This window comes from Paramormyrops kingsleyae, chromosome 9 (genome assembly GCF_048594095.1).
Source record: "Paramormyrops kingsleyae isolate MSU_618 chromosome 9, PKINGS_0.4, whole genome shotgun sequence".
Taxonomy (NCBI): Eukaryota; Metazoa; Chordata; class Actinopteri; order Osteoglossiformes; family Mormyridae; genus Paramormyrops; species Paramormyrops kingsleyae.
This window is the reverse complement of record NC_132805.1, coordinates 14,743,565-14,760,061: the sequence shown is the minus strand read 5'-3', so window position 1 is coordinate 14,760,061 and position 16,497 is coordinate 14,743,565. Positions and strand designations below refer to the sequence as shown.

Genomic DNA, 16,497 nt, shown 5'->3' with positions numbered 1-16,497 from the left:
CATATGGTTAAGGTTAGAACTGGGTATGGGTTAAGGTCGTCATGTTGAGATTAGAGATTAGAGCCCAGTGCCCTGTTCTGCTTGGGATGTGCTCCTAGTGTCTTTGGCCAGTGGTTGGCAGATGGATGGATGAAGGGATGGTTTGCTTGTCTTAAAAGCAAAAACAACCATTGGAACCTACAGCTTCTGCCACTGAAATCAATATGTTTTTGAATGCATATTCTTATGCATATAATGCATGCTTTATGAATATTATATTTGATAAATTGGCATTTATTGTTAGACTGATGAGTTCTCTATGTATAAATACCTTGTGAATAACATTTAAAGTTTACAGCTGGAAAAGAAATGGGCAAGTCATTTTAGGAAATGTATTGAAACAAGTTTATTGTGATGAAGTAAATTATTTTAGGTGACATCACCACAGTTTATCTGTTGTAAATGTTTTACTGCAAAGACAACTTGAGAAATAAAACAATTATTACTTAACTATATTTGTGCTCAGATGGTGATTTGTTATATTCTGTTTTTGTTAGTCTTTATTCTTGCCGTTATTTTACTTTGTCATCATGGATTAACCGAAAGATATTCAGCAGGGCTAACCCATTCCATGAGGTAAGTAGGAGTGTGGTGTCGCTTCTTAGCAAAAGTGATGTGAAATGGTACCAGTCCTGAAATGGTGACTTCCAGAAGGAATACATCAAGATATGATTTTTGCAAAATGTCAACATAAAACTTGTATACTTATAAAGGGAATTGTTAGACAAATCCAAAGGTAACATAGTTTAGTTACTTAAGTAACGGGGATTATTGCTGCAGCTGTAATTAGTACTCCACTTCACAAGGTCGCGATATTGAGTTTTACCGAAAGACAAATCCAAATTCCGCCTTCTCATCATGGAGTTCTATGACCTTACCGTAGATGCTATGGTAAATGCGCCATTACATATAAGTTAAATTTTTTATTAAATATATATATTTAAATATGACTGCTGCCATTCTCATTCTTCAACTTATGTGATATGTCTGTTAAAGTTAAAGTAGTGTAATTGTTTTTTGAAACTATATGATGTGTTATCATTTATAACTATACAAGTTACAGTCGTACATAATTGTATTGGTCTACAAAAACAGAGCATATAAAAACCTGTAACATACCTTCGTATAATTTTTCTAGGGTTAAGTTAAAGTTTATTTTTATTAGTGTGGATTCTATACTTGTAGTACACTAACAATTCTCGTCCAATGTGTGCGTCGAATGGCGTTTATATTCTCTGTAATACGACCAGTGGCTACCATCCAATGTGTGTGTGGTGAGTCTTAAGCACGTCCGGCCTTGCACCGACTGAAACTCGCTGGACCAGGCTGAGAAACAGTGAGGGAGATTCTCAGTGAGAAAGACGGGCTGTAGGGAAGATCTAACGGAGGACGAATTACAGAGCCGGCTTTAGGTAAAAACCAAGGAGGCGCACAGTGCGAAAGCGAGACACCAGTGTACGACCAGAAGGCAGAAATAGAGGCAGTGAGAGATGGCGGAGGCGAGCGAGGTTTTGATGTCGGTCCTGTCCACGATTCGGGTTCCCAGGCCCGGGGATCGCGTCCACAAAGACGAGTGCGCCTTGTCTTTCGCTACTCCGGTGAGCTCATCCCACCTGCCGATCTGTCTCCGTAGTTTCTCTGTGCTTCCTCGTCTGGTTCCGTCCGTCCATACATTCTGTCATTCTCTCCCTTTGCGCCTCTTTCATTCTTTTCTCCGTCTCTACTTCTTAATTTCCCTTTCGGTTCATTTGTACCGATCGCCAACTTACCGATCACTTTCTTTGTGACTAAAGTCTCCGGCACCAATTCGGGATCTTCTCTTTGGCCTTTTATGGATGGTTTGTTGTTATTATTATTATCTTGTTTTGCCATCTTTGTTGTCTGTCGGTGCACCTGCAGATTGGCCCACACCGTGATCACTTCATTTTATTTTTGCCCGTCTTAGGAAAGCGAGGGGGGGCTCTACGTGTGCATGAACACCTTCCTGGGATTTGGATCCCAGTACGTGGATAGACACTACAAAAAGACCGGCCAGAGAGCCTACCTGCACATCAGCCGTACCCGAAAGACACAGGTAAGTCATGCGGAGCGGCATCTTAAGACCTGCGTGTGGTTGCTTTAGGTACAGAAATTGCATGTGGCTTCAAATAAGAAATACGATTTCCCAGTGTTTGAGTTTGTCGATCAATATATTCCACGTTCCTGGTAATTGTATTGTTTGCGAATGGGCATTGATTTTGATTTATTGAAGTTGCAATGATTGTGTTACTCAGAAGGAGGATGACAATGGCTCTGGGTCCGGGGACCCCCCTAAGAAGAAGCCCACTCGACTGGCTATAGGTAGGACTGGAAGTGAATTGTTTGTACTCTGTGCTGTTTACCTAGTAAGGCTTTAATACACTGCTTGAAGTGTATGAAAGGCTTGAAGGCTTGTCAGTTACCCTGTGGGACAGTACCTTTCTTAACTCTCTCTGTCTTTCTCTCTCTCTCTCAGGAATTGAGGGCGGTTTCGACGTGGAGCAAGAGCATTATGAGGAGGAGGTGAAGGTTGTCATCCTCCCGGACCGGCTGGAAGTGACATCAGAGGACCTGGCGACCATGCCTGATGTAGTGAGAGAGCGGGTGAGGCTCCGTCAGGTCCCCTCTAGGGGGGGTTGTCGACGGCTGTTCCCTGCAGCTCCGAGATCGATCCACCGATGGTGCTTAATGCCTGTCTCTCCCCTCCCCCAGGTGTCCCTGTCTATGGCTGGTTTGATGGCTGCCGACTCAGTGTCCCACACTCTGCAGGTGCAGCAGTGGGATGGCGAGGTCCGTCAGGAGTCCAAACACGCTGCAGACCTGAAGCAGCTAGACAACGGGATCAAAATCCCTCCCAGGTGAGCCTCTGTCCATCGTGGGTCCCCTGCCTCTCCATAGGTAACAGCATAAATGTTAATGTCCGCCTTACCTGTGCAGTCCTGAATTATTAATCTATTTATGTGCTATAGTTTTTGCTTGATTTTAATGTACCATGGTGAACTGTGATCACTTTGTGAAGTGCAGATGGGGACGTGTGTCGTCACCGTGCCCAGGGCATTATGGGCACTGTAGTACTTACCCAGGCAGGTGACATGCTGCTTTAGTGAGCAGTGCTGTCGCCTCACACATCCAGGGTCGTGGCTTAGATTTACACTCCAGCTCTGCATGTGCAGTTTAGCAGTTTGGATGTTGGCCTGTGCAGCCCTTTTAAAGGCAAGTTAAGAGATATTGTGTTGGGAATTTGGAACAAATATGCAAAGCAATCAGTAGCTACTATTCTCTTTATTTTAATTAGTGTGAATGGTAATAGCATATAGCTGATACTGCTTATGGAAGAAAATACAGCGGGTATTACCTACACTTTAGACGTAATTATGCTGCTTTTACGCTGTGGCTCACTGGATAGCATTGTGGTCTCCCGCCTCCAGGGCTGCGGGTTTGGTTCCCAGTCCAGCTGTTTATTTGGGATTTGCATGTTACCTTCGCTTTAATGTGGATCTCCTCCGGGAACTCCCACAGATTTGTTACGCAGTCCAAAAACATGTGCTTACGTGCATCAGCCACCCCTTAAGAGTGTGTGTGTGTGTACGCGTGTGTGTGTGTGTGTACGCGTGTGTGTGTGTGTGTACGCGTGTGTGTGTGTGTGTGTACGCGTGTGTGTGTGTGTGTGTACGCGTGTGTGTTTGCGCGTGTGTGTGTGTGTGTTTACGCGCGTGTGAGTGTGTGTGTACGCGCCCTGTGATGGCCTGGCATCGCATTCTGGGTGCACCCAGCCCTGTGCCTGCAGCCTCCTATCATAGGCTAGAAGTAGAACTTCTTTTGCTTTTTAATCTACCAGCTTTATTCAAGGACATAAAAAGCACATGTGGGGTTTGTAATGCCATGTGATGAACAGAGTAATGCATCGTGGGGACAGTCTAGAATCGAAGAATCAGATTCAGTCCAAACCTAGGGAACTGCTAGCATGGCACCCTAATCCTAAATGTAATTTGATGATTTCACATGGAGCCTCCTTTTCCCTCCTGTTTCCTTGTCAGGGTTATTTATGTTTTGTTTTTTTTTTTGGCTCGACATCCATTCCCTGACATGTAGTTGACAGTAGGGCAGACCTTCTCCGCTCTGCCGCGTCTGATTGGCTGCCTCCTGTCACATGTCCTCCATCTCCCCCTCAGTGGGTGGAAGTGTGAGGTGTGCGATCTCCAGGAGAACCTGTGGATGAACCTGACGGACGGGAAGGTGCTGTGCGGCCGGCGGTACTTCGATGGTTCCGGGGGCAACAACCATGCCCTGCTACACTACCAGCAGACGGGCTACCCGCTGGCGGTGAAGCTGGGCACCATCACCCCGGATGGGGCGGGTGAGGGCAATGGGGGCTGTTAGCCAGGATTGGCACCGTAGTGTTGGCATGGGAGAGAGTCACATGAAGCACTGATGTCACAACGTTTCCATGGTGCCGATTCTCATACCATAATAAGCGGCTGAAACGTGCATTCATCACGGCACTGAGCTGAAAACAAGCCAGCTGCATATTTATTCCTGTTATTACAAATGTCCTTTAAAATAGCTGCCAGGTGACCATTTTTATCTGAGCGTAATTCAGCATTCATGCCAGCTTTTCGCTGTGCATTATGCCTCAGTGGATGGACCTGAGTGATCTGTCTCCGAGATGAAGACAGCGAATAATCATGCGAATAATGGTGTCTTTCTGTTGGTTTTTAGTTAGGCATTGTACATATTCGACCAGGCTGTTGGGCAGAAAAACAAGCTGTAATGTAGTCATCCTGTTCTGTAGATAATGTGGCAGTAAATCTGATAATAACTTTTTAGTGTTAATATTTGTGTTGTGTATATCCAAGATGTAATGCTGACACTATTACTTTTGCGCGTCCCCCCCGCCCCCCTTGTCACATGACTTTTCTCCCACTGTGTAAACACATGCTGGATCAGATGAGTCACCTGTCAGGTTCATATGTTGGGAATATTTGAGTTCTGGCAGCAAACCAATGTTTGGCGGGCTTTGGCTGGCTTACAGCACTCCTGGGGCACTAACGGATTCCTCCTGAGATTAGGGGCTGCTGTTTGTTACGGGTAATAGCCGTCAGCCGTGGTATCCATTCCTCCACAGATGTGTACTCCTATGACGAGGATGACATGGTGCTGGACGCCAAGCTTCCGGAGCACCTCGCCCACTTTGGGATCGACATGATGACCATGGAAAAGGTGTGGGGGTCGTGCCCAACAGATCGACCGCGCATTGTGGTTACGCTGTGATTTGCTGTAAAGAAATGGTCACGTGGTCGCCAGGGTCACATGACCACAACTTGACCCTATGTTCCTTGGGTCTTGGGGGAAGTGACAGTCTCTCCTCACTTGTGCAGACGGAGCGCACAATGACGGAGCTGGAGATCGCGGTGAACCAGCGTGTGGGAGAGTGGGAGGTGATTCAGGAGTCAGGGGCCACACTTCGGCCTCTGTCAGGTCCCGGCCTCACAGGCATGAAGAACTTGGGAAACAGCTGCTACCTCAACTCCGTCATGCAAGTGCTCTTCACTGTCCCGGATTTCCAGCGCAAGTCAGTACCCCGTCAGTCCCGGCCTCCTCGCACTGCCCCCTTGTGGTCGGAGGCCGCCTCTGCACTTCCTGGAGAGCTCACATTGTCCCTCTAAACGCCACCCTGCGAGATGATCCTGATCTGTCTCTGGGTCTCAGGTACGTCTCCAACATTGAGAAGATCTTTGACGATGCGCCAGCTGACCCCACCCAGGACTTCAAAACACAAGTGTGAGTGTCTCCGGTCGAATCCATGTGCTTCTCACAGGAACTGGAGTGGAGAAGCGTGACGTCAGGCGGTGTCAACAATCTCTAACATGCTTTTTCTATTTTGCCGCTAGTTCAAATTGTGGACCCGATCTGACAAAGTGTGGGTTATTTTGATTGTTATTCCGAGTGTTATTTCACATTATAAGGCACCTCTTAGAAATAGGCATTGCTTAACCTTTACCGTAAATTATATATAACCTACACATTAATTTTAACATGGAGTTTGTGGTCATGATCATTTATTTACTTGTGCAAACACACGATCTGAGAGACAAATCAATTTTATTCATTGTATTCATGTGTAAAAATGAAAATCGCGATTTACTTTAACATGCATTTATTTCAGCGGCACGACAAATGGGGTCTTGGTCATACTCATTCATTAACCAATCACATCATTTTAATGTAGTTGAGGGCGGAGTCTGGCATGGTTTGGTCTGGCTGCCTCATACACAGGAAGCTTTTTGTTAATCATATCGGGAAAGGTTTCAGTCGTGTGTGTGCGTGTGTATGGTCCAAGTATGCTTTACATTTTGGGGACATTTGGCCCCCACAATGTTATAAAAACCACTTATTTCAGTCCCCATACGGGGAAATTCAATTTAACAAAAACTAAAAATACCATAAGTCTTGTACAGTGGTACCTCAGTTCTCGAACTCATTAGAACTCGAATTTCTTAAAAGTTGAACCAACCAGTTCGAGTCAAATCGTGAATGCCGACCTAAGAACTTGTTCGTGCGGGGAAATGAGTCACGCAGCACGTGTCTCAGCAGAAACAAAGGGTAACGCTTCAGTCTCAGCCTCGCATTCGCTGTGATAGCATCGCGCATGTTTATACTAGCTGAATACATATATTTAGACAGTAAAAATAAATGTAGAAAATGATAGACTAACAGTAATCATTATTATAGAAAAAAATACATTTAAAAATAAAGATTTCTTATTTTAATATTAATAACAAACCATAAATACATTTAATTATAATAATATTGTCGTGCCGAGCGGGATGGAACGGAGACAAAGGCGCAGACATCAGGGTATCGGGGAATCCGGGGTTTAATTACAGGTAAGGCAGGCAAAACGCAGACGGACAATACAATGACTGGACTAGGGAAACAAACTGAAACGTGGACTAAATACAGAGGACTGTGTATTTAAATGACAACAACCAGAAACAGCCGATCACATGGGAATTCCACACGGAGTTAATGAGGGGGCGTGGCACATGGAAGGAGCAGACGATCGGGGCTTAGATGTGTTTAGTACAGTATGCTCTTTTTGTTTTATCCGGTTCATTTTGTGTTTAAGTGCTAAAAAAAATCATTTAGGTGTAATTTTTTGGGGCCGGGAACCAATTAATTGGTTTTCCATTATTTCTTATGGGGAAAATTCGATCACAACTCGAACTTTTTAGGATTCGATCCGGAGTTCTGAACGGATTCAATTCAAGTTCTGAGGTACCACTGTATTGTTTTTGGTTACATATGGTTAAGGTTAGGGCTGGGTAGAGGTTAAAGTCGTCATGTTGGGATTAGTCTTCCCCATAGAAATGAATGGAGAGTCCCCACAAAGATATAATTACAAACCTGTGGTGTGGGGGTGTGTGTGTGTGTGTGTGTGTGTGTGTGTACGTACATAGTTGATTGTTGTTGCCAAGTTTGGACCCTCTTTCGGCTATGTTTGTAACTGTTCAAAATCTACATTAGCAGTTTTTGAACTGTTCAAGTGGTGATTCCCATTTAGCCACATCAGTTACTAATAGAAAAAAAAATAATGTTACATTTTTGATAAATAGTTATGTCAAATTGAAACCACGATGGAGACTTGAGACTTGACTCAGACTCTAATTTTGTGACTCGTGAACATCTCTGGCTCGGGTCCCTCCGTTCCCTGCATGCTGGGTTGAGTTCTGTCTTGTCATTGTGCATGAAAATGCTTTCATTGTATTGAATCGGAGGCTGTCTTCAGCAGGATCTGTCAGATATATTATTGGGGTTCTCGTTGCGTGCAGCTGGTTGCACGTCTCTGCAGGGGTCCTGTTCTTGCACCTCTCACATATCCAAATATACCCTCGTGTCTGCAGTGCCAAACTGGGCTATGGCTTGTTGTCAGGAGAATACTCCAAGCCTGCACCTGACCCTGGAGATGACCCCAGCTTGACCCCTGAACCCAGAGTATGATCCAGGAATTCTTTTGCTAAATTAATGAACCAGTTGTGTGTTTTTTCTAATCATTCAATCAGACGTTTAATTAATTGATTAATTAGATGATCCTGTTGCTTCCAGGGAGACCAAGTTGGCATAGCGCCACGCATGTTCAAAGCTCTGATTGGGCGCGGACACCCTGAGTTCTCCACCAATCGGCAGCAAGATGCCCAGGAGTACTTACTGCACTTCATTAACATGGTGGAGGTAGCTGCCGTCCGCTTGGGGCCCATAGGCTCAGATTCCAGCGGTTTCCAGCCCTAATTGTCGCTCCCCTCTCAGAGGAACTGCCGCTCGGGGCAGAACCCGTCGGAGGCCTTCCGCTTCCTGGTAGAGGAGCGCATCGTGTGCCAGCAGTCGCTCAAGGCTAAGTACACACAGAGGGTGGATTACATTGTGCAGGTGCCGGTGCCCATGGACCAGGCCACCAACACGGGTGAGGATGCTGAAGAGCTGGGAAAGGAGCCCCGGAGCTCATCTCCAATGCCTAGGCTAATTGTAATCTGTTGTAGTTAAGTTTTGGTCATGATCCTGTGCATCACTGCACCCGCTATCTGTTGAGCAGAGGAACTGCAAGAGGCGGAGCACCGGCGTGAGGAGGCTGAGGCAGCTGGCGCTCCTCCACCCCCCATGCCCCGAGCCTGCATCCCCTTCTCTGCCTGTCTGGCGGCCCTGAGTGAACCTGAGACCCTGACTGACTTTTGGAGCTCTGCGGTCCAGGCCAAGACCACCGCCAGCAAGTACGGCTCGCTGACACGCGGTGCTCCCCGGTCACATGCAACCAGAAACTGGGGCTGGGGTGATACCGGCTGTCAGAGGAGTGACCAGTGTATACCCCCCTCCCTGTAGGACCACCCGCTTTGCCTCCTTTCCTGACCATCTGGTGATTCAGATCAAGAAGTTTACTTTCGGCCTGGATTGGGTTCCTAAGAAACTGGGTAAGTTGGGCCGCGGCACATTCCGGTCTCCCCCAGCCTCCGCATGTCCGGGTTAGCATGTGTGTCATGCAGATATAATATCAAACACTTCTTGCCATCTGTAATAAGGATCGTGTGCTTGTACGTTGTGTCTTCTGGGGGCATTTGCCAACTTTGACACCAGAATTACCCATTCATTTAGCTGTACTTGTTTTTTTGTCTTTGTTGGATAGTTATACTAGTTACCATGAAAGCTACATGTCTTCTGAATTTATATAATTTTTATGGTTATTTGAGATCAACAAGCAAAAACCATTACAAGGTGTTAAAAGCCTGCTTAAAGCTTATCGAGATTTGTCGTTTCCAGTGACTTTTTGTAATGGGAGTTTATTTAAATATCATTTAGAACTGTATTGAATATCATGCCTGTATCAAAGATCACAGATGCCAGTGGGGATATGTGCTTTTCTGGGGGTTAAAGTGTTGCTGGTTTTAGGGCATGCAGTTGAATTTGGGTCCTTGGGTTGTGGCAGCAGTAGGCAGCTATCTGTACCTCCCTGTCCTTTCAGACGTGAGCATCGACATGCCTGACACGCTGGACCTGAGTGCCCTCCGTGGGACCGGCCAGCAGCCAGGCGAGGAGCTGCTCCCAGAGGTGGCTCCGCCCCCTCTTGTGACCCCTGACGTGGAGGTCAAAGGTATCCTGGGTTCCCACGGCAACGAGGAAGACGACTCACTCTACTCCCCACTGCTGTGTCAGTCTGTCTGTCTTTTCCCCCCTCTCTCCCTGGCCCTGCCCCTCTCTGACCCCATCCTCTATGTTGGCTCCGCCGTCCCCCTTTTTGTTTCTCCTCCCATCGCCGTTTTCCTTGCTTGCCGTCGTCCAGTGGTTTTCCAGTGCTTGGGATGTTTTGTATGCAGAGGCTGTATGGGTTCCCTCTGTGTCACGGTTCTGTCATGTTTTAGGAGTTAAAGGCTTACTGAGTCTTCTCAAGTGGGTCTGTAAATTTCTGCTGTGTTCCTACTTGTATGTTAAAATTCATACAAAGTAGTGCATTGAAAGTGAGAGGTAACGAGCTGTTATAATATTCTGACCTCCAGGTGGCGCTAACGATCTAATTTGAATTCTGCACCCCTGCAGAACTGAGGTTCAGCGACTCTTAGTGTAGCATCCAGACCATCAGTCTCTGGGTTTGTGGTGTTTAGTCTTGCTGTCAGTTCTTCGCAGTCGTCCTGGCGTAGTCCGATTCGTTCTTCATGCATTGCTGTGCAATTACAGCCCCAGTCCTGGATGACTCCACAGTCTCGCAGCTTTGTGAGATGGGCTTCCCGCTAGAGGCATGCAGGAAGGCCGTTTACTACACTGGGAATACCGGGATCGATGCTGCAATGAACTGGGTCATGGGCCACATGGATGATGCAGGTTTGTTGGGTACCTGTGGAGACTGTATTAATATAATGCAGCTATTGTGCTGTTGTTTAAATTGACACAGACCCTCTGCCTTACCTTCGGTTCCTAACTGCCTGTAGACTTCTCTGCACCCCTGGTACTACCAAGCTGTAGCTCAACCCCTGGGACCACACCCACAGAAGCAGTATCTGAGGAGCACCTAGCAACCATCGTTTCCATGGGTTTCAGCCGAGATCAGGCCACTCGTGCGCTGCGAGCCACGGTCAGTTGCAGTGTGTAACTGTAATTCATTCTTTCAGGCCCTAATGTCTATGGGCAAAAGAGGTCACTGCACCATTGTACTGTGTTGAAACTTTCAAAAATATTTTATACTGTTCTGCCACATGGGGGCGCTTATGCATCTCAGGGAGTAAAGGATCCTTTAGCAATGGCCCAAATGACAAATAAGCTGACATTGGTTTGGTTGTTATTAAACACACAATGCTTAATAATAAGTTACCGAAAAAGTATAATTTAATATTGCTGCTAGCATTTTGTCTGAAATTGGTTGTGTTTCTTGCGGTAGTGTTTCTGACTTTCTGAAAATATCCCTGCTCCCTTTCCACGCTTCTGCCGCATTTCTGTGACACATCCCTCAGAGCAACGTTCTGGAGAGGGCTGTCGACTGGATCTTCTCCCACCTGGACGACCTGGAGTCCATGGAGGTGTCCGAGGGGGGGCGTTCAGCTGGCGAGAGCGAAGGCAACAGGGAGCCCCCACCGGGACCCCGTGTGCGGGATGGGCCTGGAAGTGAGTGAGGCGCTCCTCAGTGCTGGGCTGTGGGGGGACATGCCTGTGCTTAATGAGCTCTCCCCCCCCCCCCCAGAGTATGAGCTGTTCGCCTTCATCAGTCACATGGGCACAAGCACAATGTGTGGGCACTACGTCTGCCACATCAAGAAAGACCAGCAGTAAGTCCTGTTTCTCTTGTGGATAGCTTCCTGGTTGAACTGCTATCGTTGCAGTTTGAAATGCTTATGAATTGACCAACTGACATGATTCAGTCACACGGCTCATGCGCTGACAGAGCTGGTGCCAGTGTTTCAGTCAGGCTTTCCTACTGTGCAGGCATTGCGGTTATCTGCTTATATTTGTTTACAGGGTGATGTGTGGTATAATGACTTCCTGCCTGTCTCTCCCATCCCGCAGGTGGGTCATTTTTAATGATCAGAAAGTGTGTGCCTCTGAGAAGCCCCCTAAGGACCTCGGCTACTTGTACTTCTACAGGAGAGTGGTTGAGTGACAGGCGCATAGGGTGTGGGGGAGGGGAGGGGAGGGGGGGATGGGTCATTCACACGCCATGGGACACCCATGCAAACGCTTCTGTATTGACACGAATGGGCAGATTGGGGGGGGGGGGGGGGTTGGGTCTGCACACAGACACACATATATCCCAAAGTGAGTGACCCATGCATTGTTTTCGAGGGGAGCTTCAGTGTTCTCCACAAATTAGAAGCACTTGGTCCACACTGATGTCGCCCTCTGATTGGACGTGACTTCCCGCCCCCTTTGTCCCCATTGGCTCGTGGCTTCTGTGACGTTACAGCTTCCTCCGCCCAAGCAGCTTCCTGCCCTCCCCTTGGTTTACAAACGTTTTAACCAGGCGCAGACAGAATAAGCCTGACAACGTCGAACAGAAGAGGGCTGAATATTTAAAATGGGGAAAGTGAAATGGAACCAAACTGGCGGTTCTTCTGCCGTGGAGGTGTGAGGTTGAATCGATTAATGGGGTGAGATTTTGTGAAAATAAAGTATCTTCTGCTATGATGATAAATAAAGCTGCGTGTTTCTGCCTGTGATATGGTCGTGCTTTTGGTAAACTGGGTATTTCTGCTTCAACCTGGGGGGTATTCCATGAAAGTAGCTAAATAAAGCCAGACTTACGCGAAAAAGTGAGACTCAAATTAGCTCCATCTCTAAACTTAGCCTCATGTCGTTCCACGAACGCAGTTCAGCTTTAACTAATCGAGGCTTATTCAAGGCAGACTTGCATAGTCTCACTTAGTGCGCACACCCGTGATATTTAAGAAGCCCAAATTAATGGATGAACGATAGATCGACCAAATGAGTCGGAAAGTGTTTAAAATGAGATCGGTGTTTCTTTCCGCCGCAGAACAAACGCTGCTGATGGAGCTGTATGAAAAACACAAAGATGTAATCGTTAAAAAAGGCAGTACTGTGCCCATAAACACAGCCAGAGAGTTGGCTTGGCAATGCATTACAGACAGATTAAATGCACAAGTTACGTAAATGTTGCAAGTGCTTGGCACGGTGGTACAGTGGTTTATGCTGTCGCCTTATAATGCGAAAGTTGCTGGTTCGATTCCCATAGCCAACTGGGAACCAGCTGCGTTGAGTTCCCGTGTCATTGTTATTGTATAATATTATTTGATCTCCGTAAAATACTTTCAGGCACATCCGTGTGAAATGTTCTGCACAAATAAACGTATCTTGTCTTTGCTTTTCACTTATAGACTTTCAAAGTAGACTGTGAAAAATATAAAAATATATTCCTGTTCGTATTATTTTAACAGATTTTCTTTCAATTTCAGTCATTGCATTTCATGTTTGACCTTTGTAAAAGCGTACGCTTTTATTTTACAGTAAAATACCGTTATAACGGACTTCAAGGGACCTGGCAAAACAGTCCGTTATATCCAGAGTTGCTGTATGCCCAGAACACAACTACACGACACCATTTACTCATGCCACACCCCAGCAGACACACTTGTGGTATAGATTATTATATTGTACATGTAGTAATCCAACTTTACCTAACCAGATACGTGACTATTAATAATCCCGACTACGTACGTATCTGCGCTGGATATTACCGGCACGCCACTCGCCTTGTAGGCGGAACTGCATGTCCGTTATAGCCGAACAGAACCACATCTAAAAGCAGCCCTGGAGACGAAATTGTCTGTCCATTATAAGCGAAATTCCTTTATATGCGAGTTCGCTATATCCGATGCTTTTTCTGCATGTTCGTAAAGGCGCACGGCCGGGACCAGCGGACCTCGTCAATAATAGACGATATTCCGTTATAAGCGAGTCCACTATAACGGGATTTTACTGTAATTATTTTGGAATTAATTGGAATGCTAAGACGTGATTTTATAGGCTTTATTATATTGATTATGTAGCAATCTCAGCTCTGTTCTCCATATTATGAAAGTATCACGCAGAGCTTTACTTCAGAGAAGATGGTTTTTATTCTCTGCTTTCTCGTCTTGCTTTTACTCACAGCACTGACTACAAGCTTCCATTTTTTAATATACGTATATACAAGACTCATTATCCCGCTAACTCAAACAAAATCATGTCATTTTGGTACACCTTACAAATTAACAAAAAAATCAATCAGATAATGTAAAATACACTCACCTAAAGGATTATTAGGAACACCATACTAATACGGTGTTTGACCCCCTTTCGCCTTCAGAACTGCCTTAATTCTACGTGGCATTGATTCAACAAGGTGCTGAAAGCATTCTTTAGAAATGTTGTCCCATATTGATAGGATAGCATCTTGCAGTTGATGGAGATTTGTGGGACGCACATCCAGGGCACGAAGCTCCCGTTCCACCACATCCCAAAGATGCTCTATTGGGTTGATATCTGGTGACTGTGGGGGCCATTTTAGTACAGTGAACTCATTGTCATGTTCAAGAAACCAATTTGAAATGATTCGAGCTTTGTGACATGGTGCATTATCCTGCTGGAAGTACCCATCAGAGGATGGGTACATGGTGGTCATAAAGGGATGGACATGGTCAGAAACAATGCTCAGGTAGGCCATGGCATTTAAACGATGCCCAATTGGCACTAAGGAGCCTAAAGTGTGCCAAGAAAACATCCCCCACACCATTACACCACCACCAGCAGCCTGCACAGTGGTAACAAGGCATGATGGATCCATGTTCTCGTTCTGTTTACGCCAAATTCTGACTCTACCATTTGAATGTCTCAACAGAAATCGAGACTCATCAGACCAGGCAACATTTTTCCAGTCTTCAACTGTCCAATTTTGGTGAGCTCGTGCAAATTGTAGCCTCTTTTTCCTATTTGTAGTGGAGATGAGTGGTACCCGGTGGGGTCTTCTGCTGTTGTAGCCCATCCGCCTCAAGGTTGTGCGTTTTGTGGTTTCACAAATGCTTTGGTGCATACCTCGGTTGTAACGAGTGGTTATTTCAGTCAAAGTTGCTCTTCTATCAGCTTGAATCAGTCGGCCCATTCTCCTCTGACCTCTAGCATCAACAAGGCATTTTCGCCCACAGGACTGCCGCATACTGGATGTTTTTCCCTTTGCACACCATTCTTTGTAAACCCTAGAAATGGTTGTGCGTGAAAATCCCAGTAACTGAGCAGATTGTGAAATACTCAGACCGGCCCGTCTGGCACCAACAACCATGCCACGCTCAAAATTGCTTAAATCACCTTTCTTTCCCATTCTGACATTCAGTTTGGAGTTCAGGAGATTGTCTTGACCAGGACCACACCCCTAAATGCATTGAAGCAACTGCCATGTGATTGGTTGATTAGATAATTGCATTAATGAGAAATTGAACAGGTGTTCCTAATAATCCTTTAGGTGAGTGTATAATGTGAGATGACATCCCAGCAAACATTTGGACGTTTGATGACCGTTGAAATGACGTCCCTCCGACACGTCCCGTCATGGTTGAAAAATAGTTCCGAAATGAAAGTTGAACGGACGTCTTTGACGTCAACTTGCCGTGTATTCGACGTCTTTTCTGGACGTCTAATGTGTCGTCGTCTGGATGTTTTTTAAGATGTGTTTCTGCGTTATGTCAGTGTACTTATTAGCCTGAATATAAACGTCCTTATTGTGAAATGCACATCAGAATATAAATGGTTCAAAAAACGTCCAAAATCAGTCCAGTCAGACCTCAACGTCTATACAACGTTTAATCGACGTTTACATTACAAAACATTTCTTATTTGTATTAAATAAGTAAAAAAGATATATTTATATAACATATATATACATATAAATATACAAATAAATATATATAATATATTTAAATATTTGTGTGCATTATATATAAACACATACATACATACACACATACAAATATAAAAAGTATACAACATTTTTAAACAAAGGCTAAATATACAGTAGAACTGTAAATAGTAACAATTAAACATTAAACAAGAATGAAAAGAACAAGAACATGAACACACACATGAATTATTTCTGTCAACGGGCTCATTTCCTATATCCCCCACCCCCAGCTCTTCCTGGAGCATGTTTTAGGTGTTCAGCCATTGCTGCCTCAATCTCGGAGTCTGTTGCATTTGCGCTCCATCTTTTTATCTGAGGGAATTGAATATAAAAAAAAAAAATTACAAAAGGGCAAAATTGTCTTTATGATCCTACAACGACATTAAAAATACATCTTGGAACAACATTATCAGTTTCATTAACGAAACATTAGAAAAAAGTAATCAACATGCATTACACGACATTTTTCTGTTGAATAATCTTTGGTTAATAAAAGATGTTCTGCATTAAATGTGTGCTAGGTGAATGAAAAAATAGCATGTCCCCTCCCCCTTCAAAACCACTGTGGTTGAGCAAGTTCCATAAGTAGGTGTGTAACTGTGTGAAAGCAAACAGGACATTTCTGTGGTATTTAAGACAATATTCCTTCAATAGATAGGTACCAATAAAAAATTTTTTAAAAAAAGTACAAAATTTCATGTCATAAGGCCAAAATTACCTTGAATTATATTGCATATGATTGTATCTCTAAATGGCTTCTTTTGCAGTTGGCCACCACCCCTCATGTTGAATTTTGCCATTAAGGCATTCGACATGATTCTGTGAAAGAAATTACTCAGGATTACTTCACCATCAGGAAAATTTACATGTAAGGTCAATATTACAATTATTGTAGTTGTAATATTATCAGCATGTTACTTGCATGCAATGTTAAATCATACACTTTAACAACCACTCATCTGTCAGGTAACAAGTTCCCTGAACTATGTTCTTATCCATATCCACATTTTTTGAGACAA

General features: G+C 44.9%; 1 protein-coding gene and 1 long non-coding RNA gene across 3 annotated transcripts in view; one reads left to right on the top strand and one right to left on the bottom strand.

Moving 5' to 3' along the window:
• The first annotated feature begins 1,296 nt into the window (after positions 1–1,296).
• usp5 (ubiquitin specific peptidase 5 (isopeptidase T)) lies at positions 1,297–12,248 on the top strand. Of its 2 annotated transcripts, none has more exons than XM_023795630.2 (20): positions 1,297–1,637; positions 1,985–2,113; positions 2,313–2,379; positions 2,534–2,661; positions 2,770–2,915; positions 4,230–4,414; positions 5,183–5,277; positions 5,436–5,629; positions 5,767–5,838; positions 7,962–8,052; positions 8,164–8,289; positions 8,365–8,518; positions 8,648–8,822; positions 8,932–9,020; positions 9,569–9,697; positions 10,279–10,422; positions 10,530–10,672; positions 11,049–11,199; positions 11,276–11,360; positions 11,599–12,248. In XM_023795630.2, the coding sequence occupies exons 1-20, from the start codon at positions 1,530–1,532 to the stop codon at positions 11,690–11,692; spliced, it is 2,505 nt and encodes an 834-aa protein (XP_023651398.1). In that variant the 5' UTR covers positions 1,297–1,529; the 3' UTR covers positions 11,693–12,248. The 2 variants fall into 2 exon arrangements, with proteins under 2 accessions (XP_023651398.1, XP_023651397.1); XM_023795629.2 differs by having other exon boundaries at positions 9,569–9,754.
• Positions 12,249–15,527: 3,279 nt separating this feature from the next.
• Positions 15,528–16,497, bottom strand: part of LOC140592621 (uncharacterized) — a 64,632-nt gene continuing 63,662 nt past the window's right edge. Inside the window, exons 3-4 of the long non-coding RNA XR_011992983.1 lie at positions 16,197–16,297; positions 15,528–15,790 (exon numbers count right to left, since the gene is read on the bottom strand). This is a non-coding gene — a long non-coding RNA (uncharacterized lncRNA). The remainder of the gene's footprint in view (positions 15,791–16,196; positions 16,298–16,497) is intronic.